The sequence below is a fragment of the Babylonia areolata genome, chromosome 22 (genome assembly GCF_041734735.1).
Source record: "Babylonia areolata isolate BAREFJ2019XMU chromosome 22, ASM4173473v1, whole genome shotgun sequence".
Taxonomy (NCBI): domain Eukaryota; kingdom Metazoa; phylum Mollusca; class Gastropoda; order Neogastropoda; family Buccinidae; genus Babylonia; species Babylonia areolata.
Genome location: NC_134897.1, coordinates 2,027,824 through 2,047,823, shown reverse-complemented (window position 1 = coordinate 2,047,823; position 20,000 = coordinate 2,027,824). Strand labels below are relative to the sequence as shown.

General features: G+C 43.9%; 1 protein-coding gene across 1 annotated transcript in view; it reads right to left on the bottom strand.

The window, feature by feature from the left end:
- The window catches only part of LOC143297485 (lachesin-like), an 89,765-nt gene that overhangs the window by 51,992 nt on the left and 17,773 nt on the right, over positions 1 to 20,000 (bottom strand). The window contains exon 4 of the mRNA XM_076609884.1: positions 15,977 to 16,126. Coding sequence (XP_076465999.1) covers positions 15,977 to 16,126 — 150 coding nt within the window. The remainder of the gene's footprint in view (positions 1 to 15,976; positions 16,127 to 20,000) is intronic.

Here is a 20,000-nt window from a genome sequence, read left to right as displayed (position 1 = left end):
TGGTTTGATGCAGAATGTCGCAGCACTAGAAAAAATGTTCGCAGGTTACTTAACAAATATAGACATACTTTAGATGTTAATGATCGTCATTGTTTTTGCAAAGCCAGAAGGGAATACAAACATTTACTAAAAAGAAAGAAAAAACAGTTTAACGATACACTGCTAACAGAACTCATTGCTTCTATTAAGAACCAGAAAGAATTTTGGAACAATATACGTAAAATGTCGTTTAAAAGAAAACAGCCAGTTAATAACATTACTAATGATGTTTGGTTTGAACACTTTAAAACTCTACTGACAAAAGATGTTATTTCTGACAGTGTACTGCAATGGGAACAAGATGTAGAGGATGAAGATTATTTGAATCGACCAATTTCAATAGAAGAAGTGATGTTTGCTATAAGAAAAATAAAAAATCGTAAAGCTGCAGGACCAGATTGTATAATTGGTGAATTGCTGAAATATGCCAGTAAATCTGACTTGATTGTGAATTTCTTTGTAATTTTTTTCAACTCGCTGTTTGACAAAGGAATCTATCCTGAAAACTGGACTGAATCTATTGTTTTACCACTGTATAAAAAAGGCGATGTGAATAATCCGAATAACTACAGAGGAATTTCTATTTGCGATATAAGTAGTAAGTTGTACAGTACAGTTATTAATCAGAGGCTGCAAGAGTGGGTAGAAGATAATAATATCACAGGTGAATACCAGGCAGGGTTTAAACGCAACTACTCAACTGTTGATCACATGTTTACTTTGATGGCCTTTGTTCAAAAACAGTTCTCTTTAAATCGAAAATTATATGTTGCTTTTATTGATTTTGAGAAAGCCTTTGACTCTATAAACAGAACAATTCTATGGCCTATTCTTTTAAAAGCAGGTGTTCGCGGCAAGTTGTTGAAATGTATAAGGAGCATGTATGCATGTGTGAAAGCTAGGGTTAGATGTGGAGATAAGATGACAGATTATATTCAATGCACTTCTGGTGTGAAACAAGGTGATGTCTGCAGTCCTGTTCTTTTCTCTCTTTTTATCAATGAACTAACTTCAGAAATTGTCAGAAATGGGAAGCACGGTGCACAATTTATTGGTGATATTCTAGAGTTGTTTGTCCTTCTTTTAGCTGATGATGTTGTGTTAATGTCTGAAACTGTTGTGGGTCTGCAAATTCAATTAAATAGTCTATCTAGAGCTGCACAATCACTTCAGTTGAAAGTAAACATGTCAAAAAGTAATATAATTGTTTTTAGAAAAGGTGGATATTTAGGAATGAGGGAAAGATGGGCTTATAATGGGATAGTGATGCCTGTAGTGAATGCTTATAAATACCTAGGTATATATTTTTCAACTAAATTGAGTTTCACGGTTGTATGTAAAGATCTTGCAAGTAGAGCCAAGCACGCATTACTCTGTATTATGCAAAAATTGTCAAGTGTAGAAAATCAGTCTTTAGACCTATTTATGAAACTGTTTGACTCCCAAGTACAGCCCATTGTTCAGTATGGAGCGGAGATTTGGGGTCTTTCTAATGCTGCTGCTTGCTGTGAGAATGTCCATCTGTTTGCACTAAAAAGGTTTCTTGGAGTCGCCATGAGAACACCAAATGATTTAATCTATGGTGAGACGAATAGGTATCCAATTTATCTTAATTCCGCAGTAAGATGTATTAGTTATTGGTTAAAAATAACACAAATGGAAAATTCAAGGCTACCGAAAAAAGCTTATAACATGTTATATGATCTAGACTCAAGGGGTAAGGTAAACTGGGTGTCAAAGGTTAAATTAAATGAATTGGGGTTTGGCTATGTTTGGTTACAGCAGGGGGTAGGCGACATAAATGGATTTATTCGCGTGTTTCGTACAAGATTAATTGATTGTAGATGGCAAGATTGGTCAAATCATGTTCAAGAAAGCGATCGTTTCAGGTTTTATAAGCAGTTCAATTATATACATTCTAGTCCAACTTATTTATCAATGAAAATGGATAGACATTTAAAATATATCATGACAAGGTTCAGATTAGGGGTTTCCGAAATCTTACTACATTGTCTTCGTTATCGTAAGTTCAGTGTCTGTGATCTTATTTGCCCATTATGTAGATGTGCTGATGAAACTGAACTTCATTTTGTGTTGTGCTGCCCTGCTTTGGAAGACCTTAGATCCCAGTTAATTCCACAAAAATATTACACACGCCCAACTTCATTTGGACTTGTTTTGCTGATGTCATCGACAAACGAAACCATTACAAAACAGTTTGCTGTTTACTTGTACAAAGCGTTTAAAAAACGCAATACATTATGTAGTTAATTATTTGTTGTGTATTCTCAGCTTGTCGTTGAACATTTACTGACGTGTATTGTTGTTAGTATGCCTTTATTGTTGTGAATTACTGTTCACTGTACCCCCTTCATGAGGGGCCATGGCCTTATTATTGAATAAACCATCCGTATCCGTATCCGTATCCGTATCCCTCTCTCTCTCTCTTCCCCTCTCCCTCTCTCTTCCCCTCTCCCTCTCCCCATCTCTCTCTTCCCCTCTCCCCCTCTCTCTCTCTTCCCCTCTCCCTCTCTCTTCCCCTTTCCCTCTCTCTCTGTCTCTTCCCCTCTCCCTCTCCCTCTCCCTCTCTTCCCCTCTCCCCCCTCTCTCTCTTCCCCTCTCCCTCTCTCTCTTCCCCTCTCCCCCTCTCTCTCTCTCTTCCCCTCTCCCTCTCTCTCTCTTCCCCCCTCTCTCTCTCTTCCCCTCTCTCTATCTCTCTTCTCCTCCCCCTCTCTCTCTCCCTCTCTCTCTTTCTCTCGGTCTCCCCCCTATATGCCTACCATTTTATTTCGTGTTTTTCCTCCTGCTTTCTGTGTGTTTTATTTCTGTATGTCTTCACCATGGCCCTCCAGTCTTCATCCAGCAGTGTACCCCCGTGAAGAGGCCACGGGCTCCGCCATCGGGATACAAACAAAATGGCCTCTCCGCCATCTGAAAACTTTCTCTTGTCTCATGCTTGCAGGACCAGGTTCTGAAAAGGTCGCTCAGTGTGTTTACACCATTCTGCTGGATGTGTCAACTCTTTTTTTTTTTTTTTCTGAAGAAGAGCTTTCGAAAAAAATATATCCATCATTTTCTGCGATTTCCCATCTATGCCCAGTGTTGTGGACGACGTTATAAGTGGGCACGGTTAACTCTCAATCCCAACTACTTACTTCAGGCTTTTCAAAGTGGTAGTCCTTGTATCTCTCCCTCCGTTTTGAAGGAGAGGAGGGGGGGGATGGGGTGTGGGGGGAGGGGGGGGGGGGGGGTGAGCGGCACACAGAAAGGGGTGTTGTGGCAGTTCTGGAACGTCTCCCTCCATTTTGAAGGGAAAGAAAGGCTTGAACGGCACCCAGAAGAGGGTGTTGTGGCAGTTCTGGAACGTCTCCCTCCATTTTGAAGGGAAAGAAAGGCTTGAACGGCACACAGAAAGGGGTGTTGTAGCAATTCTGGGACATGTCCCTCCATTTTGAAGGGAAAGACAGGCTTGAACGGCACCCAGAAGAGGGTGTTGTTGCAGTTCTGGGACATGTCGCTCCATTTTGAAGAAAAGAAAGGCTTGAACGGCACCCAGAAGAGGGTGTTGTGGCAGTTCTGGGACATGTCCCTCCATTTTGAAGGGAAAGAAAGGCTTGAACGGCACCCAGAAGAGGGTGTTGTGGCAGTTCTGGGACATGTCCCTCCATTTTGAAGGGAAAGAAAGGCTTGAACGGCACCCAGAAGAGGGTGTTGTGGCAGTTCTGGGACATGTCCCTCCATTTTGAAGGGAAAAAAAGGCTTGAACGGCACCCAGAAGAGGGTGTTGTGGCAGTTCTGGGACATGTCCCTCCATTTTGAAGGGAAAGAAAGGCTTGAACGGCACCCAGAAGAGGGTGTTGTGGCAGTTCTGGGAGCATGTGGGGTGTGTGTGTGTGTATGTGGGGTGTGGGTGGGAGGGGGTGTGTGTCACAGTATAATCCTGCTTCCATCACGTGTGAGAAACAACAGACTGCATCACACAACAGTGTGGGAAATGTAAGTAAGTAACGGGGTTTTTTTTTATTTGTTTTTTTTAAATGTTTTATTGTCCAACACATCACATTACTAAGCATGTTACTAAGCCCACGATATCTTGATCACAAAAAACATGAACACCAGTTCCAATGAATACTGTCAGTGCAAAACACGACACTAACAGCCAAACAACAACAAAATGTAATGTTGTATTATCAGATATAGGGCACTGAAGCGCACGGGTTGTTGATAGGTATTAATTCGTTTGTGTGTGTGTGTGTGTGTGTGTGTGTGTGTGTGTGTGTGTGTGTGTGTTGTTGTTGTTGTTGTTGTTGTTTTTGTTTTGTTTTTGTCATTGCGGTGTTATATTTTTTTTTCAAAAAATATCTGGTGGTAAGTAGTCACAATCTCACCCACAGTGGTAATTTGAACGTCACTTCAAAATTTGCCCATGATACATATTAAAAAAAAAACAAGAAAGGGGGTGATTTTCGTCCATGGCACCGACAGCACGATGAAATCCACTGAAAGAAGCAGATGGACAGGCAGGCCATCGTGTGTGTCTGAAGTGCCCTCTGTCAAATAGTCCGCCTGTTTGCAAACCTGTCTTAGGTTTCTGCTGTCCTTCACGGCTGCTGGAACTACTTTTTCTCTCTTTATATCGCTCCGCCCGAACCCCCCCCCCCCCCCCCCTCCCCCCTCCGTCCGTGGCGCTATTGAGAGGAGCGAAAGAGTTGACATTGATTTATCTGCCAACATGTGTACTTCTTCTTCCCCATCAGGCTGTTCAAACTGGATGGTCAAGGCATGCCGACGATCTCTTCTTCCTGATGGGCGTGGGGTCACGGACAGTGAACAAGGTGTTCGGCGATTTCTGTGTCACTTCTCCCATCACCACCCTGTTCTTCTTCCCCCATTGCATGCGAGATTATCTTTATGATATGTTGTTTGTTTGTTTTGTTTATTCACCATCACCATCATCATCGTCATCACCACCATCATCACCACCATTAACATCATCATCATCACCATCATCAGCATCACCATCATCATCACCATCATCATCATCATCATCATCATCATCATCATCACCATCACCATCATCACCATCATCATCACCATCATCACCATCATCATCATCATCACCATCATCACCATCATCATCACCATCATCATCATCATCATCACCATCACCATCTTCTTCTTCTTCTGTCTATCCTTGCCTCTCCTTTTCTTTCCTTCATCTTCTGTCTTCATTTCTCCACGTCTGTCTGTCTGATTACCTCTCTCTCTCTCTCTCTCTATCAAACGTACAAGGACAAATGAAATAACTAGACAACTAAATCAAACAAATCAAAGCAATTGTCAGAGAACAATTATGTTTGGAGAAAATCATTCAAGCGGATGGTTGATGTACTAGTTACTATTCTGAGCTCCCAAAGATAAACATCTCTGTCTCTCTGTCTGTCTGTGTCTGTCTGTCTCTCTGCATCTGTGTGTGTGTGTGTGTGTGTGTGTGTGTGTGTGTGTGCGCGTGTGCGTGTGTGTGTGTGTGTGTGTGTATAACACAATCCTTCTGAGCTGACTTTCAAAACTCGCAAACTCCAAACTCTCCTTATTAGCAGTCCAAAGTCAAAATGTATGTCCAAACGGTTATGATATGATTTTTTTTTTTTTTGTACAGATTCTAATTTAAGGCGAAAACCATTCCACAGACTGATGGTCCTGTGGCAGAATCTGTCTGGTGTATCAGCCGGCCAGTGAGATGATTTCCGTTGAAGACACGACGTGTGGAGTGACGAAGACCCACCCACACTTTGAACGACTTTGCTGACGAAGACACAGACGATGTCTCATTTCCTGTTCCAACCAAACAGCACTTAGCTAAATCCTCAAGAAGAAAACAACAACAACAACAACAACAAAATACAGTGGGTGGAGTTCCAGACCACACGGCCGCCATAAGAGTCTGAGGAACGGGTGGGGGAGTTTTTGCGACACGGGTAATTACAGCTGATGATGGTCATCCCCCACCCCACACCCACCCCCTTTCTCCACTACCCCATCTTATCGACAGATCTCTGTGCCGGAGATCGACTGTAGGAAAGAGAGAGAGATAGGAGGGGGGAGTGTTTAAGGGGGGGGGGGAGAACGAGAGAGAAAGAGAGAGAGAAAGGAGGGGGGGAAGAGAGAGAAAGAGAGAAAGTGGGGGGGGAGAGAAAGAGAGAGAGAAAGTGGGGGGGGAGAGAAAGAGAGAGAGAAAGGGGGGGGAGAAAGAGAGAAAGGGGGGGAGAAAGAGAGAGAGAAAGGAGGGGTGAGAGAAAGAGAGAGAGAAAGGGGGGGGGAGAGAAAGAGAGAGAGAAAGGAGGGGGGGAGAGGAAGAGAGAGAGAAGGGGGGGGGGAGAGAAAGAGAGAGAGAAAGGGGGGGAGAAAGAGAGAAAGGGGGGGGAGAAAGAGAGAGAGAAAGGAGGGGTGAGAGAAAGAGAGAGAGAAAGGGGGGGGAGAGAAAGAGAGAGAGAAAGGAGGGGGGGAGAGGAAGAGAGAGAGAAGGGGGGGGAGAGAAAGAGAGAGAGAAAGGGGGGGGAGAAAGAGAGAAAGGGGGGGAGAAAGAGAGAGAGAAAGGAGGGGTGAGAGAAAGAGAGAAAGGGGGGGGAGAGAAAGAGAGAGAGAAAGGAGGGGGGAGAGGAAGAGAGAGAGAAGGGGGGGAGGAGAGAAAGAGAGAGAGAAAGGAGGGGGGAGAGGAAGAGAGAGAGAGGGGGGGGAGAGAAAGAGAGAGAGAAAGGAGGGGGGAGAAAGAGAGAGAGAAGGGGGGGGAGAGAAAGAGAGAGAGAAAGGAGGGGGGAGAGAGAAGAGAGAGAGAAAGGACGGGGGGAGAGAAAGAGAGAGAGAAAGGGGGGGGGGAGAGAAAGAGAGAGAGAAAGGGGGGGAGAAAAAGAGAAAGGAGGGGGAGAGAAAGAGAGAGAGAAAGGGGGGGGAGAGAAAGAGAGAAAGGGGGGAGAGAAAGAGAGAGAGAAGGGGGGGGAAGAGAGATGTGGGGAGAGAAAGAGAGAAAGGGGGGGGGGAAGAGAAAGAGAGACGGGGGGAGAAAGAGAGAAAGGAGGGGGAGAGAAAGAGAGAAAAGGAGGGGGAGAGAGAAGAAAGAGAGAAGGGGGAGAGAGAGAGAAGAGAAAGAGAAAGGGGGGGAGAGAAAGAAAGGAGGGGGAAGAGAAAGAAAGAGAGAAGGGGGGAGAGAGAGAAAGAGCGAAAGGGGGGGGAGAGAAAGAGAGAAGGAGGGGGAAGAGAAAGAGAGAGAGAAAGAGAGAGAGAGAAAGTGTGTGGGGGGGGGGGGGGGAGAGAGAAAGAGAGAGAAAGAGCGAGAGATATAAATAAAGAGAAAAAACGAGAGAGAGAGAGAGAGAGAGAGAGACAGAAAGACAGACAGAGAGAGAGAGAGAGAGAGAGAGAGAGAGACAGAAAGACAGACAGAGAGAGAGAGAGAGAGAGAGAGAGAGGAAGGGGTGGGGGGGATAACGTTTTCAGATGTCTGGACAGGTTTGAGTTTCACTTTGTGACTGAACTCCACATACACAATAGCACGAATACACTTCAGTTCAAGTCCGGAAACAGCGTGCAGTGCTGGGGGAGAAAAGGCGGAAGTCTCTGTCAACCAGTTTCCACACGGTTTCAGTTTCAGTTTCAGTTTCTCAGAGAGCTGTCCATGCGTTCGGACAAATCCATATACGCTACACCACATCTGCCAGGCAGATTCCTGACCAGTAGCATGACCCAATGCGCTCAGTTATGTTCTCAGTGCATGCGTATATATTTGTGTACGTAACAGAGTGGATTTATTTTGCAGAATTTTGCCAGGGGACAATACTCTCGTTGCCATGAGTACTTTTTTTTTCAGTGCGCCAAGTGTGTGCTGCGTACAGGACCTCAGTTTATCGCCTCATCCGAAAGACTAGACGCTCAGACTTGGGAGAAACAGCGAGAGCGGGATTGGAACCCACGGCCTCCCGGACTTTCTACATTGGCAGCTGAGCGTCTTAACCATTCTGCCACCTCCCTGACAATTTCCGCACAAATCGTGATGACAGAATGGATGTTATTCTATGCCCGCTGTGTGTGGGTGGTTGTGGAACTCCGGGATAGGTCTCCACTCACCTGAGGGCCATTCCAATCAAACAGGAAGTCTGCTGATTGTCTTCATTCGTTGAACCGACAAGAGACACCAGTCCTTTCACGTTCACCGCGGCTCGCTGTTTAACGTTCACGATGGTCATGAATGCAGTCTGTCTATCTATCTATGGATTTCGTATGTATCTATATTTTATATCTACAGTGTGTGTGTGTGTGTGTGTGTTTCACGGATGGTATCAAGGAGTCCCTGGACCCACAGATGTCTGGGATGATTGGGGGCTGGCGTACAGTACCAGCCATCTGTTGGACAGCAAGCAGACACTGCGTCATTTCACAGACACTGCGTCATTACGCAGACACTACGTCATTTCCCCTAATCCCGGCAGAATTGGACAAGTCCAGAATAAAAATTGATCTCCAGACTCCTTTTGTTTTCGTCTCAGAGAAAGCTGTTTCACCTTATTCAGAACAGCAGGCGACGTGCCACGCAACGGGCAGAGAGAGAAAACTAAATACCGGCTCAGTGGACTAAAAAAAACAACAACAACAACACCTGCATTGATATTTACACACACCCCCCCCCCTCCTCCACTCTCCACCAGACATACTGTGGAGGAGGTCTGGGTGCCAGTCCTTTCGGTTGAAACGATGAATCGGGGACTGATGTGTAACATCCATCCCGTGCATGTGAAAGAATCCACTGTGAGAAAGAAACTTCATTCAAACAAAAACCAGCCACTCTGATATTGAAAACAACATCCATAAAGACAGGAATGCGCTCTCCCTATGGAGAGCAACTGGCATTTGATAATACAATACAATGCAGTTTCAGTTTCAGTAGCTCAAGGAGGCGTCACTGCGTTTCGGACAAATCCATATACGCTACACCACATCTACCAAGCAGATGCCTGACCAGCAGCGTAACCCAACGCGCTTAGTCAGGCCTTGAGGCAATACAATGCAGATTAACTCTCTCCATACGAACGGCGAAAGAGACGACGTTAACAGCGTTTCACTCCAATTACCATCATCAAAATATTGCAAGCGGAAGGCTCTTATACTGAAGAGGTGAATGTTGACAAAGAATACCACAATTCCGACGACGGAAGCTAAAGGTTGGGTCATTCAGACACCCACTGGACATCCGAGGGGTCTGTGTTGAGGAGAAGAGAGGACTGGCCGTACTGAGTGAGTTAACGCAATGCAATACATTACAATACAATACGACACGATGCGACGGAATACAACAGACTACAGCACAGTACAACAAAGTACAGCACAGCACAGCACCGTTCAATGCAGTACAGTATAAGTACAGTACAGTACAGTACAAGTAGTACAACACAGTGTAGTACAGCACAGTTCAATGCAGTACAGTATAAGTGCAATACAGTACAGTACAAGTAGTACAACACAGTATAGTACAACACAGTTCAATGCAGTACAGTACAATACAATGTAGACCAGTACAGCACAAGTGGTACAACACAGTATAGCACAGCACAGTTCAATGCAGTACAGTATAAGTGCACTACAGTACAGTACAATGCAGTACAGTACAGGTAGTACAACACAGTATAGTACAGCACAGTTCAATGCAGTACAGGACAATACAATGTAGTCCAGTATAGCACAGGTAGTACAACACAGTATAGTACAGCACAGTTCAATGCAGTACAGGACAATACAATGTAGTCCAGTATAGCACAGGTAGTACAACACAGTATAGTACAGCACAGTTCAATGCAGTACAGGACAATACAATGTAGTCCAGTATAGCACAGGTAGTACAACACAGTATAGTACAGCACAGTTCAATGCAGTACAGGACAGTACAATGTAGTCCAGTATAGCACAGGTGGTACAACACAGTACAGTACAGCACAGTTCAGTGCAGTATAGTATAAATGCAATTCAGTACAGTACAATGCAGTACAGTACATATAGTACAACACAGTATAGTCCAGCACAGTACAATGCAGTACAGTACAGGTAGTACAACACAGTATAGTACAGCAAAGTTCAATGCAGTACAGTACAATGCAGCACAGTACAGCACAGGTAGTACAACACAGTATAGTCCAGCACAGTTCAGTGCAGTACAGTATAAGTGGAATACAGCACAGTACAATGCAGTACAGTACAGGCAGTACAACACAGTATAGTACAGCACATCACAATGCAGTACAGCACAATGCAGTACAGTACAGTACAGGTAGTACAACTCAGTATAGTACAGCACATCACAATACAGTACAGTACAATGCAGTACAGTACAGTACAGGTAGTACAACACAGTATAGTACAGCACAGTTCAGCGCAGTGCGGCACAGCACAGTTCAAATCTATGCGAAGCAATACAATGACCAACGCAACAACCCAACACAACCCAACACGACTTTCACAGCATGTTAAAGTCTTACTAACTGTCACGTCAGAATGGATTGAACCAAGCACTCCCTGTTTCCATTTCGCCGTCAAGGTAAGCTGGGTGAGGGACAGGTTTTTTGTTTGTTTTTGACTCACATGTGTAAAGAAAGTGAGTCTATGTTTTAACCTGGTGTTCGGTTGTCTGTGTGTGTGTGTGTGTCCGTGGTAAACTTTAACATTGACATTTTCTCTGCAAATACTTTGTCAGTTGACACCAAATTAGGCATAAAAATAGGAAAAATTCAGTTCTTTCCAGTCATCTTGTTTAAAACAATACTGGGATGGGCACAAAAAATAAAAAAAGAAGCCTAATTATATGCAAACTGCATTTACTGTTATATTTATATTTTTTTGTATTCTCTAAACTTGGCACTTTGATCTCATATTCTGACACAACAACAAGAGCAGTCATTATTATCATTTTTTGTTCAAACGGGAACTTCTTTTGCTAAGCATGGAATTTTTATTTATTTTGCAAACGTTTTTGGTGCAGATAGTAAAAAAGGGAAATTACTCTGTAATTAATGCAAGGGGACTTAATTTATCACAAGTGAGTCTTGAAGGCCTTGCCTCTCTTGTTGTTGTTGTTGAGTAGTATAAGGGATGGGGGTTCTATATGTGCCCATTTAAGCGTTAATAAGGCCCAACAACGCCTTAAACCATAAAAAAAAAAACCCTGCAATCGCTTTTTTTGGGGCTTAAAAAGGTGTATGGAGAGCGAAAATAGTTGTTTTTTTACGACTGATTAACTCAACGAAAAAGTATGTGCAACATACGGACTGACTAGTGACGTCACCCCAGGTTCCAGTGAACCATCACCCGCTGTCCAGTATGTGCATGGTATGTGATCAAATGACACAGGAAACGAATGATGAGCGCCCAATGGTTGCTGTCAATCGACTCATAATAATGATTATAATAATGGTAATGATAATAGTTACAACAACAACAAGAACAATAATAGTTTATTGCGCCTTTCATTGAAATACAATAATGCTCAAGGCAGGATTGAAATATAACATTAAATAGAAACACTCCAAACAAAACTCACAACCACGTGTAAAAATCTCCTAAACCATTTCATGTGAACAACATGTGACTCTTCCCAAAAGGCAGTCTGTCGCCCAAATTACTTTGTGTTTGTAAAGCGCTCAGAGCTTGGTCTTCGACTTTGGATAGGCGCAGTATGGGTATCAATATCATCCGTCATCATCTTCATGTGATGAAGGGCATTGCATCAGACGGACAGATACGGTGATCACACCCCCCCCACACACACACACACAGCAGTGAGCCCAACACAATCAGAAGCAAAACAGTCGCAGTCGTCAACTTGGACGTGGAGACAGGCCAGCAACCCAGCTATGTGACAACACTTCACTGCGTCAAACCTGTTGCACGTGCGATAGCACTGTTCACACAGCACAGTGCAATTACATGCCTTGTGCATGTGCCCCTCTGATCACAAAACCCGAGCAAGGCTCACTCCAACTGAATGAAATATGAGTTGTTGAAAAACCGTAACTTGTTGCCCCCACCTCTCTCCCTCTTCCTCCCTTCCTCTCCCTCCTCCTCCTCCTCCTCCCCTCCTCTCCCTCCTCCTCCTCTTCCTTCTTCTTCCTCCTCTCCCTCCTCCTCCCCTCCTCTTCCTCTTCCTTCTTCTTCCTCCTCTCCCTCCTCCTCCTCCCTTCCTCTCCCTCCTCTTCCTCACCTCCTCTCCCTCCTCCTCCTCTTCCTCCCCTCCTCTTCCTCCTCCTCTTCCTCCTCCTCCTCCCCTCCTCCTCCTCTTCCTCCTCCTCTTCCTCCTCCTCCTCCTCCCTCCTCCTCCTCCTCCTCTTCCTGCCCTCCTTTCCCTCCTCCTCCTCCTCTCCCTCCTCCACCTCCTCCTCTTCCTCCCCTCCTCTCCCTCCTCCTCCTCTTCCTCCCCTCCTCTCCTCCTCCTCCTCCCTCCTCTCGCTCCTCCACCTCCTCTTCCTCCCCTCCTCTCCCTCCTCCTCCTCCTCTTACTCCTCCTCTTCCTCCTCCTCCCGTCCTCCTCTTCCTCTTCCTCCTCCTCCTTCTTCATATATGATATTAGCATAAAAACGAACCCAGCAACAACAAAGCATCACGCAGACAGAATACAAAACGAAGAAAAACGAATCAGCAGGATGAATACAAGTCAACAAGCCAGTTGGGGAAGGGGGGGGGCGGGGGGGAGGCAACAGCTCCTGAAGAACTGGAATGCTGACCGCCTTGATTGCAACAGCTTCGTGTGTGTGGTGTATATGAATTGCAGACACACACACACACACACACACACACACACAGAGTCATGATTTCTTGCTTGTGACTTTAACACACAAACAACAGTGCAGTCGTCAGGTCAAGGTAAGCGTGAAATGCTGGACAGTATCATGTTACTCGCATTCTTTGCATTTTTTCATTCATGTTTTCGACAGAGGTTGTTTGTGATTTCGCCTTGAGCGTGTCTTATCTTTCCAAAGAAAAATCGTGGACGGATTTTGTTTGTTTGCTTGTTTCGTTTTTTTATGAAGAGCCGATTATTTGCTTGCCTGTCTGTGTATGTGTGTGTGTGTGTGTGTGGTGGTGGTGGTTGGGGCGAGGGTGGGGGTGGGGTCTAGGCGGGGGATGATTGAAAAATGATGCAGAGATTCAATAACTTTATTGCCACTGACGTCATGTCCGAAAAGACACAGATTTCATGCCATTTCCCTTTCTGGCGACATGACGTGAGAGGGGGGAGTGGGGAGGTCTGGGAGAGGGCAGGGGGGGCTGGGGGGGGCTATGGGGGGGGGGGGGGGCTGCTGGGGAGGCGGGGGGGAGAGGGGGCACTGGGAGGATGCAGAGGACAGGTCGACTGTCAGACTTCTGTGAAATAATGACGACTCCGTTTTCAGTTTCTTTTTTTTTTTTCTTTCTTTCTTTCTTTCTTTTTTCCCCCTTCTTTTTGTAATTTTATTTCATACGTTTATCATTCTTTTTTTTCACATTTTTTAATTAACATTATTTCTTTTAAAATGATATATGAACACTTATTTCAAGCTCAGGCTCATTTTTGCCAAGGTATGACGACTTCTTTTTTTCTGAACTGCTTTTTTTTTTCTTTTTCCTTTTTTATTTTTTTTATTTTTTACCTGTAACATATTTCAAGCAAAACGGACATGGCCACTTCCGAGAAACGGGAAGAGCTGAAGCTTTGAAGCCACATCAAATCTGTTCCAATCTCCCGCCAGACACCTCTCCATCACCACGCCAGTTTCCCCACCCAGTCGACAATGTCATCATACAGCCCACAACTATATATTTATGATAGTCAGTCGTGTCCGACTATGAGCATCAGAACAGCAGAGGAGGCAACTGCTGTTCCGACTATTTTGGGCTAGAATTTGATTATAGTGGAGAGTGTCTTGCCCAAGTACATCCCCACTCTCTCGGCCAAGAGGGTTTTAGGACAGTCGGCGTTGGGATGGTTCCCAAAGGCCAACTAGCCCACAAGGCTGCAGCACTAAGAGCCAGTGCAATTTTGCCTCCTGGTTTGAGAGTCATAGTCCTTCACAAAAGACTAAGCTGTAAATGGTTTCCCATTGATAATACAGCTCTCACTTTGCTGTTGGTCCAAATGTAAACTTATGTCAATCTGTGATATAAGCCGAGTGTTGGGCATATAACTACAAATATGCCAAATGAATTATGTGCTAAAGACGGAGGCTGTGAAGGGCAGAGTCTTGGTAGTCATTTACTGCCAGTGAACAGGAAAACAAAGCCTGGCATTGCACGACGGACACGCGTTCCCCCCGGGAAAGGCAGTCCGAATTTTTGCACGAGGAAATATGTTGTGACAAAACGTAACACAAAACAGCACAGCACAACGCAACGCAACGCAACACAGGGCAGGGCAAAACAGCACAACACAGCACTGCACAACACAATTCAGGACAGCATAACACAGCATGAAACGCAGCACAGCACAGCACAGCACGGCACAGCACGGTACAGCACAACACAGTTTCAGTTTCAGTTGCTCAAGGAGGCGTCACTGCGCTCGGACAAACCATATACGCTACACCACATCTGCCAAGCAGATGCCTGACCAGCAGCGTAACCCAACGCGCTTAGTCAGGCCTTGAAAAAAAAAAAAAAAAAAAAAAAAGGGGGGGGGGGGAATAAATAAGAGATAAGCTTACATAAATAAATAAATAATAATTATAATATAGAAAAAGGTAGTAGTAATAATAATAGTAATACTAATAAAATGATAATAATAAAAAATAAATAAATAAATAAATAAGACAACAATGGTGATAATTAAACGAATGAATGTAAAATATGACGACACACATTCACACATACACCCACACATGCATAACAGAAATGCACCAAACATGCAGTTTCACAGATATGAAAGTACAGTCAAATACATATAAACGTACATGAGCTCCAACACACACACACACACACACACATTACCTTGCACCTCCTCCAACCCCCTCCTCCACACACTCATTTCTAGCACAACACAGTACAGCACAACACAGTACAACACAACATAGCACAGCACAGCACAGCACAGCATAGCACAACACAGCACAGCACGGCATAGCACAACACGGCACAGCACAGCACGGCACAGCACGACACAGCAGAGCAGCATAGCACGGCATAGCACAGCACAGCACGGCACGGCACGGCACGGCACGGCACAGCACAGCACGGCACAGCACGACACAGCACGACACAGCAGAGCAGCATAGCACGGCATAGCACAGCACAGCACGGCACGGTACGGCACGGCACGGCACAGCACAGCACAGCACAGCACAACACGGCATAGCACAGTACAGAACAGTACAACACAACGTATATAGCGACGCAACACAAACAACACAACACACCCACAGCAACACTACAGCAACAACACAATGGCAACACCAACACAATGACAACAAGCGTTAACAGCACCAATGTAAAAACAACGCAGGACAGTGTTAATATAAACTTCATTAAACATATGGTACAAAAATAATTCTAAAAATTAAAAATAATGTGAAAAATTGGTTTAAAAATCACCATGCTACCCCCAAGGAGAAAAGATAGAGGTGTGTGTGGGGGTGGTGAGGGTGAGGGGTGGGTGGGGGCTGGGGGGCTGGGTTGTACATCAAAGAAGAAACAAAACACAGTAAGACATAAAAGCACAATACCACACCAAACCACACAACAACACCGCACAACCCAACCCAACGCAGCCCAACAACACATCACAAAACAACACCGCACAACCCAACCCAACGCAGCCCAACAACACATCACCAACGCAACACACACACACACACACACACACACACACACACACACACACACACACACACACACACACACACACACACACACGAAGCGGCAACAAACTCACGTTCTCTCCCAGCAGACGACCATCGGTGCATCCTGTACCACGTGACGTTAGGGGTGGGCACTCCTGTTGCATTGCACGACAACTTGACCATCTCCCCTTCCATCCGGGTCATCTCCACCGGCTGCGTGTACTCCACGATCATAGGGGGCACTGCAACAACCAGCGTGCAATGTCTTTATGACAATACACAACATGGCTTAATTCAACAACCAGCATGTAATGTCTTTATGACAATACACAGCATGGCTTAATTCAACAACCAGCGTGCAATGTCTTTATGACAATACACAACGTGGCTTAATTCAACAACCAGCGTGCAATGTCTTTATGACAATACACAACGTGGCTTAATTCACCAACAGCATGTAATGTCTTTATGACAATGCACAACATGGCTTAATTCAACAACCAGCGTGCAATGTCTTTATGACAATACACAACATGACTTAATTCAACAACCAGCGTGCAATGTCTTTATGACAATACACAACGTGGCTTAATTCACCAACAGCATGTAATGTCTTTATGACAATGCACAACATGGCTTAATTCAACAACCAGCGTGCAATGTCTTTATGACAATACACAACATGGCTTAATTCAACAACCAGCATGCAATGTCTTTATGACAATACACAACGTGACTTAATTCAACAACCAGCATGCAATGTCTTTATGACAATACACAACGTGACTTAATTCAACAACCAGCGTGCAATGTCTTTATGACAATACACAGCATGACTTAATTCAACAACCAGCATGTAATGTCTTTATGACAATACACAACATGGCTTAATTCAACAACCAGCATGCAATGTCTTTATGACAATACACAGCATGGCTTAATTCAACAACCAGCATGCAATGTCTTTATGACAATACACAACATGACTTAATTCAACAACCAGCGTGCAATGTCTTTATGACAATACACAACGTGGCTTAATTCAACAACCAGCGTGTAATGTCTTTATGACAATGCACAACATGGCTTAATTCAACAACCAGCGTGCAATGTCTTTATGACAATACACAACATGGCTTAATTCAACAACCAGCGTACAATATCTTTATGACAATACACAACGTGGCTTAATTCAACAACCAGCATGTAATGTCTTTATGACAATACACAGCATGGCTTAATTCAACAACAGCATGTAATGTCTCTGTGACAATATACAACGTGACTTAATTCAACAACAGCATGTAATGTCTTTATGACAACACACAACGTGACTTAATTCAACAACCAGCGTACAATGTCTTTATGACAATACACAACATGGCTTAATTCAACAACCAGTATGCAATGTCTTTATGACAATACACAGGATGACTTAATTCAACAACAGCATGTAATGTCTTTATGACAATACACAGGATGACTTAATTCAACAACTAGTGTGCAATGTCTTTATGACAATACACAGCATGACTTAATTCAACAACCAGCATGCAATGTCTTTATGACAATACACAACGTGACTTAATTCAACAACCAGCGTGCAATGTCTTTATGACAATACACAACATGGCTTAATTCAACAACCAGCGTGCAATGTCTTTATGACAATACACAACATGACTTAATTCAACAACCAGCATGTAATGTCTTTATGACAATACACAACATGGCTTAATTCAACAACCAGCATGCAATGTCTTTATGACAATACACAGCATGGCTTAATTCAACAACCAGCGTGCAATGTCTTTATGACAATACACAACGTGGCTTAATTCAACAACCAGTATGAAATGTCTTTATGACAATGCACAACATGGCTTAATTCAACAACCAGCGTGCAATGTCTTTATGACAATACACAGCATGGCTTAATTCAACAACCAGCGTGCAATGTCTTTATGACAATACACAACGTGGCTTAATTCAACAACCAGCGTGCAATGTCTTTATGACAATACACAGCATGGCTTAATTCAACAACCAGCATGCAATGTCTTTATGACAATACACAACGTGGCTTAATTCAACAACCAGCGTGCAATGTCTTTATGACAATGCACAACATGGCTTAATTCAACAACCAGCGTGCAATGTCTTTATGACAATGCACAACATGGCTTAATTCAACAACCAGCATGTAATGTCTTTATGACAATACACAACATGGCTTAATTCAACAACCAGCATGCAATGTCTTTATGACAATACACAACATGGCTTAATTCAACAACCAGCATGCAATGTCTTTATGACAATACACAGGATGACTTAATTCAACAACTAGTGTGCAATGTCTTTATGACAATACACAGCATGACTTAATTCAACAACCAGCATGCAATGTCTTTATGACAATACACAGGATGACTTAATTCAACAACTAGTGTGCAATGTCTTTATGACAATACACAGCATGACTTAATTCAACAACCAGCGTGCAATGTCTTTATGACAATACACAACATGACTTAATTCAACAACCAGCGTGCAATGTCTTTATGACAATACACAACATGGCTTAATTCAACAACCAGCGTGCAATGTCTTTATGACAATACACAGCATGGCTTAATTCAACAACCAGCGTGCAATGTCTTTATGACAATGCACAACATGGCTTAATTCAACAACCAGCATGCAATGTCTTTATGACAATACACAGCATGGCTTAATTCAACAAACCAGCATGCAATGTCTTTATGACAACACACAACATGACTTTATTCAACAACCAGCATGTAATATCTTTATGACAATGGACAACATGACTTAATTCAACAAAACCATGTAATGTCTTTATGACAATACACATCATGACTTAATTCAACAACCAGCGTGCAATGTCTTTATGACAATACACAACGTGACTTAATTCAACAACCAGCATGCAATGTCTCCATGACAATGCACAACAATGGTCAACTGAACAACCAGCATATGATGTCGTTTTGACAGTCTTCAACATGAGGTGATCAACAGCATCCAATGTCATCTTTATGACAATTTACAACGTTGAGCTGATTCAACAACCGCCATGCAGTGTCGTTTTTTATGACAGTCTACAACGTGGATTGATTCATCGGAGGTCAGATAAAATTTTAGGTAGAATGATGTCTACAAAATCGAGAAGAAAAAAAAAATGCTTTAAATTTCAACATTTATAGAGCTAGCAAATGTCTACCCTTAAGAGTATAACGTTACAGTTACTATAAGAAGCCGATGCTCATAGAACTACATTCGACGATTTGTCCAACGTAAAAGGCGTTTGTTTTCGTTACTTTCTTCACGTGTATATATTTTGATAATTTCAAGTTGAACTGGCTACATGAATGTTGTTAATACACATCAGTTATATTACTTTTTTTTAATTCTTTTGTGTGTGATCATACATACCCCGGAAAGGTTGAAGGGATTGAATCTACATCTGCTGTGGTGTGGTGTGGTGTGGTGTGGTGTGGCATCGGTGCGGTGTGCTGTTGTGTTGTGTTGTGTTGTGTTGTGTTGTATGTTGTGTTGTGTCGTGTTGTGTTGTGTTGTGTTGTGGTGTGGTGTGGTGTGGTGTGGTGTGGTGTGGTGTGGTGTTGTGTTGTGTTGTGTTGCGTTGTGCTGTTGTGTTGTGCTGTTGTGTTGTGCTGTGTTGTGGTGTGGTGTGGTGTGGTGTGGTGAGTTGCTGTGTTGTGTTGTGTTGTGTTGCGTTGTGCTGTTGTGTTGTGCTGTTGTGTTGTGTTGTGGTGTGGTGTGGTGTGGTGTGGTGTGGTGTGGTGTGGTGTGGTGTGGCGTGTTGTGGTGTGGTGTGGTGTGGTGTGGTGTGGTGTGTTGTTGTGTTCTGTTGTGTTGTGTTGCGTTGTGCTGTTGTGTTGTGCTGTTGTGTTGTGGTGTGGTGTGGTGTGGTGTGGTGTGGCGTGTTGTGGTGTGGTGTGGTGTGGTGTAGTGTGGTGTGGTGTAGTGTAGTGTGGTGTGGTGTAGTGTAGTGTGGTGTAGTGTGGTGTGGTGTGGTGTGGTGTAGTGTGGTGTGGTGTGGTGTAGTGTGGTGTGGTGTAGTGTGGTGTG